At 41.6% G+C, this 16,874-nt stretch overlaps 1 protein-coding gene across 5 annotated transcripts in view; it reads left to right on the top strand.

The window, feature by feature from the left end:
* The window catches only part of LOC134219428 (optomotor-blind protein), a 428,474-nt gene that overhangs the window by 268,341 nt on the left and 143,259 nt on the right, over nucleotides 1-16,874 (top strand). For 4 of the 5 annotated variants that reach the window (XR_009981559.1, XM_062698157.1, XM_062698161.1 and 1 more), the window contains one exon: nucleotides 5,795-5,818. The exons of the other annotated variant lie outside the window; for it this stretch is intronic. Coding sequence is in view for 3 of the 4 variants with exons in the window: in XM_062698157.1 (XP_062554141.1) it covers nucleotides 5,795-5,818 (24 nt within the window). In the remaining variant the exon portion in view is untranslated. The remainder of the gene's footprint in view (nucleotides 1-5,794; nucleotides 5,819-16,874) is intronic. 5 annotated transcript variants of the gene reach the window in all.

Raw genomic sequence — 16,874 nt, 5'->3', positions numbered from 1 at the left:
TCTTGAAAGGAGGCTTCCGAGCCTCTTGAAAGGAGGCTTCCAGGCCTCTTGAAAGGAGGCTTCCGAGCCTCTTGAAAGGAGGCTTCCAGGCCTCTTGAAAGGAGGCTTCCAGGCCTCTTGAAAGGAGGCTTCCAGGCCTCTTGAAAGGAGGCTTCCAGGCCTCTTGAAAGGAGGCTTCCAGGCCTCTTGAAAGGAGGCTTCCGAGCCTCTTGAAAGGAGGCTTCCGGGCCTCTTGAAAGGAGGCTTCCGGGCCTCTTGAAAGGAGGCTTCCGAGCCTCTTGAAAGGAGGCTTCCGAGCCTCTTGAAAGGAGGCTTCCGAGCCTCTTGAAAGGAGGCTTCCGAGCCTGTTGAAAGGAGGCTTCCGAGCCTCTTGAAAGGAGGCTTCCGAGCCTCTTGAAAGGAGGCTTCCGAGCCTCTTGAAAGGAGGCTTCCGAGCCTCTTGAAAGGAGGCTTCCGAGCCTCTTGAAAGGAGGCTTGTGAGCCACTTGAAAGAGGCTTCTGATCCTACAGAAATGAGGCATCCGGGCTTCTTGAAAGGAGGCTTCCGAGCCTCTTGAAAGGAGGCTTGAGCCTCTTGAAAGGAGGCTTCCGGGCCTCTTGAAAGGAGGCTGGAGCCTCTTGAAAGGAGGCTTCCAGGCCTCTTGAAAGGAGGCTTCCAAGCCTCTTGAAAGGAGGCTTCCGAGCCTCTTGAAAGGAGGCTTCCGAGCCTCTAGAACGGAGGCTTGAGGCCTCTTGAAAGGAGGCTTCTGAGCCTTTTGAAGGAGGCTTTCGAGCCTCTTGAAAGGAGGCTTTCGAGCCTCTTGAAAGGAGGCTTCTGGGCCTCCTGAAGGAGGCTTTCGAGCCTCTTGAAAGGAGGCTTTCGAGCCTCTTGAAAGGAGGCTTCCGGGCCTCTTGAAGGAGGCTTCCGAGCTTCTGGAAAGGAGGCTTCCGAGCTTCTGGAAAGGAGGCTTCCGAGCCTCTTGAAAGGAAGCTTCCGAGCCTCTTGAAAGGAGGCTTCCGAGCTTCTTGAAAGAATGCTTCCAAGCCTCTTGAAAGGAGGCTTCCAGGCCTCTTGAAAGGAGGCTTCCAGGCCTCTTGAAAGGAGGCTTCTGAGCCTCTTGAAAGGAGGCTTCCAGGCCTCTTGAAAGGAGGCTTCCAGGCCTCTTGAAAGGAGGCTTCAGGCCTTTGGAGGAGGCTTCCGAGCCTCTTGAAAGGAGGCTTCCGTGCCTCTTGAAAGGAGGCTTCCGAGCCTCTTGAAAGGAGGCTTCCGAGCCTCTTGAAAGGAGGCTTCCGAGCCTCTTGAAAGGAGGCTTCCGAGCCTCTTGAAAGGAGGCTTCCGAGCCTCTTGAAAGGAGGCTTCCGTGCCTCTCAAAAGGAGGCTTCCGTGCCTCTTGAAAGGAGGCTTCCGAGCCTCTTGAAAGGAGGCTTCCAAGCCTCTTGAGAGGAGGCTTCCAAGCCTCTTGAGAGGAGGCTTCCGAGCCGAGTAAGGGGAAGAGTCATTTGGCCGAATACCGTTCGACCAATACCGTACAGACCATTAGGCCGAAAGTCATTTGGCCGAAGAGGTCATTCAGTCGAATAGGTAGTTTGTCCGAAAGTCATTTGGCCGAATAGGTTATTCGTCCAAATAGATCATTTGACCGAAGATGTCATTTGGTCATGCAGGTCAATAAGCCGAATAGGACATTTGGCCGAATATGACATTTGGCCGAATAGAACATTTGGCCGAATAGGACATTTGGCCGAATAAGACATTTGACCGAATAAAACGTTTGGCCGAATGGATCATTTGACCAAACATGTCATTTGGCCGAGCAGAACATTTGGCCGTATAGGTCATTTACGTCTCACTTCTCTCTACTCATTTCCCACTTCTCATAGTGAAAAGTGAGAAATGAGGATTGAGAAGTGAGACGTCTAACTTTTCACTACTCATTTCACACTTCTCAGTGTGAAAAGTGAGCAGCTAGAAGTGGGTAGTGAGACGTCTCACTACTCATTTCGCGCTTCTTACTTTTTACACTGCGAAGTGAGTAATGAGGAGTGAGGCTTGAAAGTGAAACGTCTCACTTTTCGCTCCTTAGGAAGCATCCATGAATTGCATAACGCTTAGAGGGGGAGGGGGTTGCCCGAAGTGTGACAATCCATCCCAACCAGCGGATGGCAGATTTTAATACAGTTCTGCATAAGAACCTTACGGAAACTGTATAATAATTGGGCATATACAATTTTTGTAAGATTTTAATATAATCGTTGTATTGAAATTATACAGATTTGTATTATTTTAATACAATTTCTGTATAAAAACCTTACAGATTTGTATATGCCACGTTTTTATACAATAATTGTAAGATCTGTTTTTTGGGTGTAGACTAGATTGGGGCAAGGGTACGCACTTAGTTTTCATCGAACACTTGCTCACCCCGACAACCAACATGTCGCGAGTGGGCTGCGGGCACCTTAGTATGTAGATATAGAGGTCATTGCGGTTCATGCGCGGTGGTTGTTGTCGGGGTGCTCGTCTCCAACGTGAGATTATGATACGGACCGCTAGGTTACTATCATAGCTTGCGATCGACGGGTGGTGAGGTTACCACCCTTGAAGTCGATGTTGTGTGTATTAAGTGCGTTAGCATAGGTGTATTGCTTAATTGCGGGCCGGGGGTACGGTCTGGTGAAAGGGTTTTGGTTTTAGTGGGTCGGGTAAGAGTTACATGACATACCCATCCCCACACTACCTGAATTACCTCCTCAGGTGTCTGGATGCAGATTTCCGTTTACCCTTGCTCATGACAAAAAAAAAGAACATGGGACCTTGATGAAGCAAGTTTTTGCGTATCAAATCAATGTAGACTATTCGTATACTTTTTCTTTATGATACACCGCGGAAATCAAAATTATTGAAATTCGTTTTAGTAGATCGTTTATTTCAAGATACACGAAAAACGTATTGGGTGGTACTACAATGGTAAAAATATACCAGGTTATGGATTTTTACATCTCGCAAGCCCCTCCCAGCTAAGCGCAATTTATGGATGTTGCTTTTGATAAAATGAAATAATCATTTAAATGAAATTGTGTTCCAGACTATGTGTAGGTGTAAAACAACAACTTATAGTTATACAATTTCAGAAAAGAGCATCAGCGCTTTGTTCGCTAAGCTCCTTCTTACACCGAAAGACTTCAGTTTATCTATAGATGGAGAATTTGAGATAGCCAAGGTTTTTCTAAAACTCTACACACTTAGTTTTTATTTCTGCAGCTCGGCAAATAAAAGACTGATATTTCAGTAAAAATGGCGTTTGTTAGCTGATTTTCGGCAAAATATTTGCTGATTTTCAGCAATTTTGACAGAAATCTCGGCAAAAATCATGTTTGCTGGGGCTCGGCTGTGCGAATCTCGGTAAAAGTTGTTTGAATTCCACTATCAACGACGTTATAGCGCCACTTGCAGTTACTTAAACTGAATAATTGCCATCTTGTTTCCAATTGAACCGTCAAAAGCGGTTCCAATTCGACTTGTTTACATTTTGCATCCATAAGAAGCAAGCTAAAAATTCAAGTGATGCCAATATTATTTTCACCATTTCATGCATTTTCATACGTTGCCATTTCGGCAGTTTTTCACTCCACCGGTCTCTGGTTATAGGGTTGCTAATAAGTAATAACCATTTCTCGCTTAACTTTTCAGAAGGACCTAAGTGACATTTTTTTTAAGAATTAATTTGATTTCTATCAGTATCGCGAAAAGTTGATTTGCTCGTTTTCTCACTTATTTCATCCTTTTCGTGCCGTCACCAAGGCCAACAAAAGAAGCCATCTTCTTTGATGTTCTACGTTCGCATTGCGTTGCGGTCATACATTTTTTATAATTGCTCATCGAAATTTTAGTGAGACTAACAAATTATGGAACGAAAAAAAAATCATCAAGTAGGGCACAATTGTCGTTTATACTCTAGGTTTGTTCTAGAGGACAGAACGGTTTGTGAAAGATGTTTTCTCCACAAACTGCGAAAACAGATTCTCCTTCAACCCTTGATCGAAATTCGCTTGATTTTAGCTCATAAAATGAAAGTACAAACCTTGCTTTTATTTTATTTATAAATCACCAACACTCATTTTCATCATAATTTTTAAATGACGCATCCGATTGTAAATACATTCAATACCCATCAGAGATAGCTTTGTCAATCGAAAACAACTCGATGAATTAAAATTTATCAAGTTCAAATAAATACTTGGCCAATTTTGGTGTTACATAATTTCTGGATCTACAATAATAAGAGATCATTTCATTTAGACCAGACCAGACAAACTATTCCAAACAAACAATTTTTATTGTTGTTGTTTGTGGATGATGCGAAAATCATTCTGGATGAAAATGGTCTTCACAACTTCCAGGGGATTGTATAGATGGTCAAAGGTCGATTGACAAATCAACTCAATCTTTTTAAAACTTTAAAGATTTTTATCTTTAGTATGAGGAAAATATTCTTCATATAATCTCAGATAAATTGTCATGAAGTGCCGAAATACCCATTTTTTGCATTTTACATCGGGAGGAGAAAAATCAGTAATTAAATACATAATTTAATAACGTGAGTAATCAATTTCAGTGATGAACTCTCCATATATATGAAAAATCACTTTATTAAAGATCTATAAAAATTGAGCGTTTTGAAAGAATATTATTGCCAATTTTAATGTTCCACTTTTCCAATCCCATTCGCGACATCACAGCATGTGAAGCCTTTTGGGGGATTCCAACACTGGAATAACTCGAACGTCAATCAGCACTTAATACGCACCTAACAGTTTTTTGTGAGACATCCTCAGTCCTTATCTATCCAAGTTATAATATTCTATCACCATCATTTTGCAAGTTCTCCCCAATTCCCAGAAGATGAGGGACGCCATCAAACATTCCGCCACCTTCAGCACCCACCCGAACCGCGTCTACGAGCTAATCAGCCCGTGATGATGGGACGGGCAAAAACATCAGAGTATCAATAATAATGGCGCCACTTATTGATTTATTTTCGATATCAAACCGTGGCGGCGTCTTCCCAGCAGCATGTTGCCCCTCAGTGTTGCTGGCTGACGTTCTGCATGTTGTTGGCTGGTCGGGTGATCTTCTTGTCCATTCAGCGACCGCCCTGCCACCAACGCCGTTAGTTGCTTCATTGGCGTCTTCATTGGTGGCGACCAACGATGGCCAACTCGGATGGTCGTGAATGATGCTGACTGGACTCCAGTGAGCAGATTTCCAACCCATTTCTCCTCGATGTCCATTCATTCCAACATCCATTTGGCAAAAGCGAAGAAGACGACGACGACGATGACGACGGAAGGCAGAAACATCCAGAGGGGGAGCGCTTGCACGATGTGAGGCATTTCTTAGGAAAGCTCATCCGTTCATCAGCACTCAATCCCCTCTCCAAGCTCTCACCAGAATGGGAGGTAGCCTGTGGGGGCGTCGCACTGTCCCAAGTGGTGGAAGATTTCCATCGACCACGGTGCTAATACTCGTAAGCTCTGGGCAGGCGCAGAGCCTTCCGCAACAAAGCTTTGAAAAGAAGCCCCAATGGAGGCGAAGCGGCTCTATCCGATACTTGGAGGCTACTTTGAAAATTGCTGTTACTGCTCGAAACTAGACGAGATTTATAATGGCTCCAGCCAGCCGCTGGCTGGAGCGAAACAACCATTAATTTAGCCATAAAATCCTACCTATAAAATTATGTTTTCCATTATCCACTTTTAAGAATATTAAAACATTGCCCGTTTATTAATGCCTGCTTACTTTCTTATCTTCAAGGTCGGCGATGCCTCCGTCGTCTGGGTATGTAACATTCTTTTTTCGTAAACTTTAACAAACGTCTTTCACACACGAAACCAAAAAACTGAACGATTCAACGTGATCCAACCTTAAATTGTGCGCAATGGATGTGGAATTGCAATGCGTCCGTTTATTGCATGTTTAGATCGAGGTATGAACCAGTGATGTAGCTAAGATAAAGTATGTAGTTTTGATCATTATTTTTGTCATGATGTGACAGAATGGTAAAGTAAATATTTAATTTAAAAGCATTTGAATTTTTAATATTATTGATAGTTATGCAAATTATATTTGAACACAAAGCGAATCTCTGAATATCATTAACTTATAATCGATTCAAGTGTTTTAACACAATAATGAACGCTCATTATACAAAACAAGTGAAGATTAAATCAATACAAGAGAACACTTACCGTTATCAATCGGATCTTCTCGACGCGCCTGGCTACGACGCTGACTGCTTGAAGCTGTTAATATTGGAACGCTTCAACCACACAAAATGCAGTTGAAAAAAAATGTATTCAACTGACATGAAACAAGCAGCAGATATTCGACTAATTACTGCTTGGAATGTGCTACTTTGTTGCTTGGACCATTGCAACAATGTTCCGTGATGCAGTTGAACTCGTTCCCGAGCAGAAGAAAATATCTCAATATGCTAAAATTTGGTTATTGCCTTGCACTGCTTTTATGAGATGCGAAATAACCAAGCCGCGTTAGACGTGTCAACACAACACCACTTGGGATAAAATCGCCGGAAGCTCGCCTAATCAACTAGGCCGGATATCGGCATTTTACTACCAAAGCTGCGGCAATGTTCGCGTTCTCGCAAAGTAAGTAGCTGCTACAATCATCAGCAGCGCGGCGCGCCGAGATGCGGATAGGAAAAGACCACCCAGATCTGGATAATAACTAAACTATATCTGCACACGGACAGTCAAGACTCTTTATGGCGATGCCGCTTGGTCGGCAAACTCTCATTGATAAAACTGGGTGCATTTTGCAACGGTGTGCATTTCCTTGGAGTTTAAATAAAATTAATGTAAATACATGCAAATAAATGTACTCGATGTTAATTAAGAATTAGTTATGACTTGCAAAGATTCATTTGTTATTTATTAATGTAATTTAAATATTAATATATATTTTAAATGAGAGTTAGGGACCAAAATATTGTAAATGATAGTTAGGGACTAATCAATTGAAGAGTCCCAACACAGATTTTGTATATTCTTTAAAAAAAAATATTCCAATCCATTTTTAATTTCCCAATGAATCTTTTCCTATATAAATTGTCTTGAAACAAATTGCAGCGTGTTACAGAATGGCTTGAAACATTTACAATGTGCTATTTCTACAATGAACTTTGTATATTGAGAACTAGTGGTAGTCATGTCTTTCCCTTTTTTGCGAAGCGATATCTTTCGTTTTGGAAGGGTAAATAATGTTACAGAAATGTGCCTCACCATTAACGCATTTTACGAGCGCCGCCGAACTCAACACGATTCATAATAATGAAATAACATTTAGCGTTGCGAGACCCGGTTTGATACTTAATATCTTATCATTTGTTGCCCTCATGTCTGACCCTCTCTTCCACACTTCATCGTGTGGATCGGGTACTTGCGTGGGACCCACAACAACGGCGGAGGTCATTGCGCATAATCCTCTCGCGATCTTTCCTGGATCGGCCGCACGGATAAAACCTTACCGTTTGGCGCGCCCCGCGTGTGTGTTACATCGTAAAGCATGTTTCGGCTTTTCTTTTGAAACCCTGTGTCGTCGCCGAGAAAATCGCGCCAGATTAAAAGACGACGTAGGGGGGTCAAAATATGGGCATGCAAGGGAGGAAATATAAACGAAGGTTTATATCGACCACGCCATGCGCGCACACCACGAGGGACACACACGTAGCGCACTAAAGCATGTTTTTCTTCTTTTATTATCATTTGCAAGAAGCGCCCCTGATCAAAAGAATGGACGACAGGAAATGTGCAGGGGATCACCCCTATATCGCATTCGAAAGGGGTGGTGGGCAATGGTGGGGCGGGAGGGGCGTAAGACGAACCCACCAAGCAGGCACTGACTGACTCTCGCTGAGCAGCAAGGTGAAAAATGGCGACAAGAGGAAGAAGTTAAACTAAAGAGGCGCTTGCTGAGATCAAAGTGCTGCGCACCGCCGACTTGTATTTTGCACGCCGGTCGAGTAAATCCGATCCCCCCCTGATCGTTCGATCTCGCAGCTCGCGAAGGGAAAGCAAGCGGGACAAGGTGCTGAACGTTTTATTGAGTCACATACGCGCTCGATAGGCTGACTGAGGGGACCCTGCCGGTTCATGTATCACGCTCTGCCGGTTCTGATTTGCTTTTTTATTATGAAATTATTGGAAGTTTATGTGGTGATTTTTAAAGGTACCGCCCGCCCTGGGATGGGTGACGTCAGTTATCAAATAAATTGCAGGCAGAATTGAACTTTATGTCTGAATCGGATTTATATAATAAAACAATTTCAAAGATACAGAAAAAAATGACTATCAATAGGCCCCAAATCTTATAGCCGATTTATAAAATCAACAGGAATTATAATCAGACTCCCAACCACTTCTTCGTCGCATCATCAACAGTCGTGTCCTACATACCACTCTCACCATGCCGCCCATCCTTGGTGGTCCCATTAAACGAACTACAAAACTTTTCAAGCCATCCGTGTTGGAACGACATAACCCAGGCACCATTCATTAATCCAGCTGTGCCCAGCCAAACGCGCCCCGATGGGCAGATAGCAAGAGTTAACCCGAAAGCACGAATTCCTAAGCGTTGGATAGGCTGACTGGCTGTTTGGAATTTGGTTCGAGTTTCCGGTAGACAAAAGTTGCACTTGTCGACCGCACGAGCTCATTAACCATTCATAAAAAAAAACCTGGTGCTTCAAACCCCCTGTGTCCAAAAACTCCACAGTGGCCGCGAACTACAAACCCAGAACTGTACTCCACCGGCCTACAGGAAGTGGCTCGTAAAAGTTAGATTTATTTTGTTTTTAATTTTTCAACACTTCATTAATAAAACTTTTCGAGAGACTCTCTTCCCAATACCGCATCCGAAGAGATCCGCTCGAATATACGGTGGCTAAGCTCCGCACTACCGTCTGACACTGGGATTCGGAACTCGGCAAACGAACTGGCCACAAGAAAAGTTTAATTAACTTCATTCACACTTTTTTGCCTCGACTTTCCGGCACTGATGGGAGGACTGTTCATTGCCGACTAGTGTGCCTTTCCACAACCGCAAGGTCATTGGTACAATTAAATTAAACTAAGAGAAAAGTGGAATGATACAATCAGAAGTGAAAAGATTGAGGAAGTGAACAAACAAACCACTCGTCAACGCAACGAAGGTATTCCCAGATCCAGTTTATTTGCGGGTTGGATTTATTTTCCGATTGTCAGATTCCGGTCAGGTCGGTTGAGCATGTTTTTGACAAGATTCTTTCTAAGCTTCCAACAATGTGGCACGATGAGAACAGATTTACTCCGGGAAGCAAAGCCATAAAGTTAACACTCTACGGGAAGTTACGACATTGGTGCTTATCTTTGTTTGGTAGAAAACAAAACTATTAGGAGCATAATAAACCCTTTTGCAGGAAAATGATTTACCTTACTTACCGCGAGGACTTTTCTTAACACAAAATGTTTGATTATATGGTTTATTTGACTAATTCATTAAGGCTATAACTCAGCCAGTTAATTAATTCGGACGCATAGGTCAAACAGCCAATCAATGCATAAATACAGCATACAGCCATTAATAATAACGTATGTTCTTCTTACTCACTGGCTTACTTCTTTGGATTCAATCTCATTTATAATTCGGGATTTTTACTATTTCTGCCTTGACAACGGGGAAGAGCCGTTGGGCCGGATGTCATTTGGTCGAATACCTTTAGACCGCAAGTTGTTCTGCCGAATATGTCATTTGGTCGAACAAATCATTTCGCCAAATAGATTATTTGGCCGAAAATTTCATTCAGCTTAAATGGTCGATTGACAGAAAAAGCCGTTCGACCGAAAATGTCATTTAGTCAAACAGGCCAAAAGGGCCGAAAAGGCCATACGGCCAAAAATGTCATTTGACCAAAAATGTGAAGCGATTGATAATGATTCCGAAGTGATAGGCAAGGGTCTCCAGTTGGCCTTGTGATCGATTATTGGTCCAGCCTAGGATGTTTTTGAGTAAGAAATGTTCTCAGATCTCTGGGCATGGTATATCCATTTTACTTACCATACAATATACATAGTCATACAATTGACAGGCATAAAAAACCTTCCAATTAAAAATATTGGAATTGCCAAAAGAACTCTAAGTTGAAATGCATTTCAGTTAGAAAGTCGACCCATTGAAAAAAACCCAGATTAATCCACCTAGCGGTGATGGCGCCTTTCTCGCGCAAAAAGTGGTCGTTCAGCAATGATGTCACAGGTTTTAGGGGGGGAGGGGGTCTAAGATTTCGTGACAGTACATATACTAGGTATACAAAAAAGCGTGATAGAGGGGGGAAGGGGGGTCTAGAAATCTCAAAAAGTAGTGGACGTCATATTTGAATCGCCCCAGGTAATAAATGTAGCCTTTACGCTTACACCTCGATGATGTACAAGAAAGGCAAAACAGTTACACCACAGAGAAACAGACGCCTCTCTTAGAACAAAATGCAATCAAAATCATCGTCACGGAAACATTATCGCGCAATGCTAAATGCACTGTGATTGGACAATCGGAAACCAGATGGCGGTAGTGTGCAAACGTCAAACACAAGCAAAATCGACGGAAGCGCCATCGGTGGCCGATCGACCACCTACAAAAAATTGAATCTTCCGTTGAAAAGGTGAACGATGGAACATGTGTTGAGTGAGACATCTGTTTCTCTGTGGTTACACCGTCTAATGTTATGATAGAAAATTTACACTAGTAGACGACAGATGGCGCTGCCAAAAGTTTCTCGAATTTCCTATGTTCGAATTTTGACTTTCGGACAATTTCATAGTACTATGAAACTGAACGAAGAGCATACTTACGCCTAAATGCGTGCAACACGAGCATCTTTATAGTACGATGAAACTCTTAATGGGAGCAAGCCGCGGATAAACTTTAAAAATATTCATAGATGCAAGGCATTTTTCATAACACATTATTGTTCTATGTCACTATATCTCATCACTATTTTAATATTATCTATTTTTTGCAATTTGCAATTATTATGAAATTCAATAGTGATCAACAGCGTTTTAGTCTCTGTCGGATGCAACTTGTTGCAAGAAAATCGGTTAAGAGTTTCTATGTGAAAATTTGGCTAATGTTTTTTATAGCATTTTGTGCACACACACACGCACACACATACACACACACACACGCACACACGGACAGACAGACATTTGTTCAGCTCATCGAGCTGAGTCGAATGGTATATAACACTATGGGTCTCCGGGACTTCTATCAAAAGTTCGAATTTGGAGTGAAATGATAGCCTTTCGGTACAACTTAGTTGTACGAGAAAGGCAAAAAGGAGAAGCAAGAAATGAAGTGAAAAACGAAAAATGAAACGCACTGTGTAAGGGAAGGAAGTACGAAGTGAGAAGTGAAAATTGAGACGTCTCTTCTTATTTTTCACTTCTTACTGTGAAAAGTGAGAAATGACAAATGAGAAGCGAGGAATTATCAGTGCAAATTAAGAAGAGAGAGGTCCCACTTCTCTTTCCTCACAAATCAAGCTCTATCTGGTAAAAGGGCGAATGTCGCAAGAGAGAATTCTCTTCGTCGACTTCCCCTCTTTTGAATAAAAGTGATAAGCACAGAATTTCTTTGCATTTTATCACCTTAGAATGCAAGTTTGCATTGTTTTCTATCGTTCTGAGGTGATAAATCCCAAAGAAATCAGTTGCTTGTCACTTTTATTAAAAAGGGGGGAAGTCGACGAAGTCCTCTCTTGCGACATTCGCCCTTATTCCAGATAGAGCTTGAAATTATTTATCATTTTTTACTTCTCACTTGTTGCTTCTTATTTCTTACTTCTCGCAGTGGGAAGTAAGAAGTATAAAAAGAGAAGTGAAAAGTCTCAAATTTCATTCTAACTTTTCACTTGTTACTTCTTGCTCCTTGTTTCTCATTTCACAAGCTGAGCAATGAGAAGTGAGAAGAAGTGAGAAGAAGTGAGAAATAAGACTTTTCATTCCTCACTTCTCATTTATCACATCTTGTGTGAAGTGCGATGTGAGGTGACTAACTTATTTCTTTCCACTGCTCCTAGTTTCTTACTTCTCATGTTTCACAGTGAGAAATAACAAACGAGGAGTTAGAAATGATAAGTAAGACGTTTCACTTTTCACTCCACATTCCTCACTTTTTACAGCGAGAAATGAAAAACGATTAGTTTTTTATTCCTTTTTTATTGTCTTTTTCGTACAACAAAGTTGTACCAGAAGGCTATAATTTCACTCCAAAAGCAAAATTTTGATAGAAGGCTCGGAGACCCATAGTATTATATACCAATCGACTCAGCTCGAAAAACTGAGCACATGTCTGACTGTGTGTGTGTGTGTAGCCTCGGGAATTTTTTATTGTTAAACACGTTTCATATAGAAGGACTTGACCGATTCGAGTGCAACTAGTTTTATTCGACGGAGAAACTTTCCTAGTTGGACACTATTGTTTTTGTTTGCTAATAGCTCATTCGATTCGAATAATATTTCTATTTTTCTTTTAACAAATACGCTGTTTACATGCACACTTTAAGTCATTAATCAATTTAGCCATGACGCAATCCATTACTCTCATAATAATTGCTTAAAAATTACTCAATTATTGAGTAATTTATAAGCAGCGTGATAAAGTTGCATCAAATATTTTAACCGCCAAGATGTAGGCAATTAGCACAGCATTTACAACATTAATTCGAATCCAACATATCGAATCGAGAAAGGCATAATCACCACTTGGGGATAAATTTGGGTTTTTATTAGGCACTCTGTGTTGCTTAACCGCTACTGTACAGAACCCACACAGAATCTATTTTTAGATTTCCATTATCATCATTGTTGTCGTTGCCAGTCCATCTCATCGTGAGTCCTTTGTGTCCGTTGTGCATGTCGTGCATCAAATGATCGTTGCATTGTTCGGTTGCCATTTATCCGTCTAACGTTGAACAAGTTGTCAGTCTTCATCAGGCAGCCGTCACGGTGAGGCGCATACCCCAGAACGCAACCGTATGAGCTGTGCATCCGGCGACTAACGAGGGTTTGGTGGTGGGACTGGGAATCGAACCCATGACCATTCGCTTGTAAGATGAACGTGTAGCCAACTACGCTACGGGACCCCCCAGAAACGAATAGTGTGACATCTTACTTCTCAATAATTCTTTAATTTCTCAATTATCGTTAAAGACTTACAAGACCAGTGAACGACTTTTACTGCCGAATTACGTTTTATGCCATTTCTTCTTAACGACCATTTCGGCTAAATGATATTCAGAAATTCCCGACCAAACGGTGTTTTGGCCAAATGATCAGTTCGGCCAAACGTGATTTCTGACCGTATGCCCTTTTCGGCCAAATGACATTTTCGATCAAGTAACCGTTTCGCCCAAATGGCTTGAAACCGAACGTATTTCGGCATGATTAAACGCGAGAACATGTGCGTGCATAACAAGTGTAAAGTGTGGCGCCACCCTGTGTTCTATATCATTTATAAAAACTATCCTGGTCGAATAAACCATGGACGTCGGTATTATTCCAAAGCAAAACAAAATCATTTCCCAATAAGGATTAAGGGATGAAGAGTCTATATTGTAGATAATGTCTATCAGATCCAGATTTGTGCGGGGTTTCCAGTTAATTAGTGTCGTGGTATACCCACCAAGTTGATTGGGAAAAAATGGGGCTTACTTTGAAAGGCGCTGTTCTCCGGACTAGTCGACCACTTTAAGACTCCGGACTTAGCCGACCACTTTAGATACACACACACACACACAAACCTTCCAACAACTTTAGACGCACACAAGATACGGGAAGACGAGGAGAGTTTCGATATGTGCGGTATCAGAGGAGCCCGTAAAGCCAATAGGTATCATTGGTATCAAGACGGATGAGTAGGCAGCATGGGGAGTTCACTTCCATGTGACACAATTTCTGTCAGGCCACGGCTGCTTCAGGTGGTGCCTAGACAGGTTCGGGCTTACGGACTATCCCGTCTGCCTAGACTGCCCAGGGATGGACGAGACGGCCGAACTAGTCAAGATGGAGTGAAACTAGTGGTTAGTTAGCTAAGAGGAAGAAGCTAATAGGTAGATAACAACGTAGGCATGCGTAGTTTACGGACCCCTCCCAGTAGTAATGCCACAAGGCTGTACCGGGGAGATCCAGTGTCTGTGGTGGTTTTAGCGGGTCGCCGGAGCCCACCGGTGTCTGGATGCAGATTTCCACCCTACTGAAAAAAAAACGCCCACAAGATGTAAAGGAAATCGGCTCGAGGCTGATGGAATCCCGATTGGGAAACTGGTTTTTCGTCGCAAAATATTCACCGAGAGCGTCGGTAACTATCGGTGGATACGAAATTGTACGAAAAAACCTTCCGCAATAGTTCGGCCAGCTCTCTGTGAGGAATTCATCGAATTGTGTAACTCTTCCCATTGCTTTCTCTTAGCGCCGATGGCGCTGCAAATCTCCGAACCGCTTACCTGAAAATGGATGGATGGATGGTTTGGAGGAAGCCTTTTGATCGCTCCGGGGGACTTTCCACTAGCTTTAACAGATCTTCGAGTCTCCACAAACTGTCTTTTAAGGGCTTGGCGCTCGGCTAGGCAGCTGGTTTGTGAAATTGTGGCGTGAGCATCAGTGTGTGATCATAGCGACTTATGTCATTGCACTATGGTCCAGGATACAAATTTACGCGGAAAGATGAATTTTACGCCAAAACTATATTTTTTAGAAAAAACTGTTGTTCTATAAAATTGTTCGAAATAGTAAGGCCATCATTATGGTGCAACCAAAAAATAGGTTGGCCCATCATATAAAAAAAAATTAGAACTTATTTTTTTATTTTTTGGAATATTGACATGTTATGTTCTACAAAGTTGTAGCGCAGCTTATTCCAATCAATTTTGCTAAAAAAACTTTTTCTGTAGCTCTTAAGTTGGCTGATTTAGAGCAATTTTACCCCATTGGATTAGGGTGTACCTCAAAGCAGTATATTTGATCTACTTTTTTTGTTTTAGATTTCTCGATTTCTCGTCTTCAGGTGTCTTTTAGAGCTCAAAAAAATGCAAATTTTGATGGGTAAATATGCTCAATATTTTTTACCAATCAAAAGTTATAATCGTTTTTCTGTCAAAATTACATTTTTTTCATAAGTTGATATCTCCAGTTAGGGCAGATCAAAAAAATATTTTTATACGGCATTTGAAAGAGAAGTTAGTATTCCTTACTATGCCAAAAAATTGGAGATATGTTATTTTTTATCTAAAGTTTTACTAATTTTACCAAAACCATGTTTTTTCAAAAAAAATTGATATAACTCGACAATGGAAGAAGATACAGACGATATTCTTATAGCAAAACACGCGTCTTGAAAAGCCCTAAAAGTCTTCAGAAGGTGACATCCGTGAAAAATAAAAAATGAAATGAGCAGACCATAAATATTGTTTTTTGAGGGACACCCTAATTCTGGTCAGTAAAATTACTCTAAACAAGTGAGTTTAAGAGCTACATAAAAAGTTTATATAGCAAAGTTGATTGGAATAAGCTGCGCTACAACTTTGTAGAGCACTTCATGTCCATATTCCGCAAAATAAAAAAAAAATTTGGTTGCACCGTAATGATGGCCTTACTATTTCAAACAATTTTGTAGAACAACAGTTTTTTCTAAAAAATATAGTTTTGGCGTAAAATGCATCTTTCCGCGTAAATCTGTATCCTGGACCATAGTGCATTGACTTCAAATTAGGCCGATACAAATATTTAAAACAAATTATGTCTCCCCCCCCTCTCAGATTTTTTTGACCAAAAATAATATTTTGAGGAGGTAGCAAAAAAAAAAATGGGAAATTTTAAGGATTTTCAAAACATTCTTTAACAAATCCGCGGAGTTTTTCAAGTTTTTTTCAATTTTAATATTTATTTTTTATCGCCCTCCCACTTGACCTTTCGGGGAGCAGTAGGGCATAATTTCAATATAATATTTGTTACGGCCTCATTTAAATTTCTTCGGCTGCCAAGACGGGTGTGAATCGTTCAGAGGACCACGTTTTTGAACATGTCTCTCAATGATATAGGCCAAGATATGAGGGAAGGTGAGAGCAGACAGTCTACGTCATCAACAAGAATAAAATTCCAGTCGATGCTCAATGCTAGTCAGCACACCCGCAATGACATGATGATCGGCTCTGCGAAAGCAATATAATCTTCTTGGCGCGGGAAAATCTTCGAAGTCGCTATCTAAGCTAGCTGGAATAAAGGCAACCAAAGAAGACCTATATGGAACATGCCCAACAAAAGGGGGTCGGAGAGGCAGTGAAGCTTGGTGCGGTGTCTCGGGAATTCACGAAGCATAGGTCTACACTACTATAATTTTTGATCCCAACTTGATTGATTTGGTATAGAGTTGCAGCATTGTAGCTATTAGCAGAATTAGAGCTGCAGAGTTATCGTTCGCCATCAGGAAACATAAATCCATTGTGAGATGATTTCCATGAAATACCAGCTTGATTAACGTCTCCTAGCGCGAGAATTTCGTCAGTTGAAGACAAATTCCCCACAATAGTAAAAGTGGAACGACAATGACCTCCAATATACCCACTGTCAAGAGTCGTATCCAGTGAAATGTAAAAAACGCAGATGATTGACCCAAGTGACGATTGACCCAAAATTTCTCGAGTCCTTCCCAAGCGAAGTTCTCTATAGCACTGGCTTTCAAACCGTTTCGAGCCTCGACAAGAGCTCCACCTCCTGTGAACTTTCTGTAAGCGGCGATAGTTCTAACAGTCACGACCAAACACTTGATCGGCAGGGCAGCAGGG

This window comes from Armigeres subalbatus, chromosome 3 (genome assembly GCF_024139115.2).
Source record: "Armigeres subalbatus isolate Guangzhou_Male chromosome 3, GZ_Asu_2, whole genome shotgun sequence".
Classification (NCBI taxonomy): domain Eukaryota; kingdom Metazoa; phylum Arthropoda; class Insecta; order Diptera; family Culicidae; genus Armigeres; species Armigeres subalbatus.
This window is presented reverse-complemented; position numbering and strand designations above follow the sequence as displayed.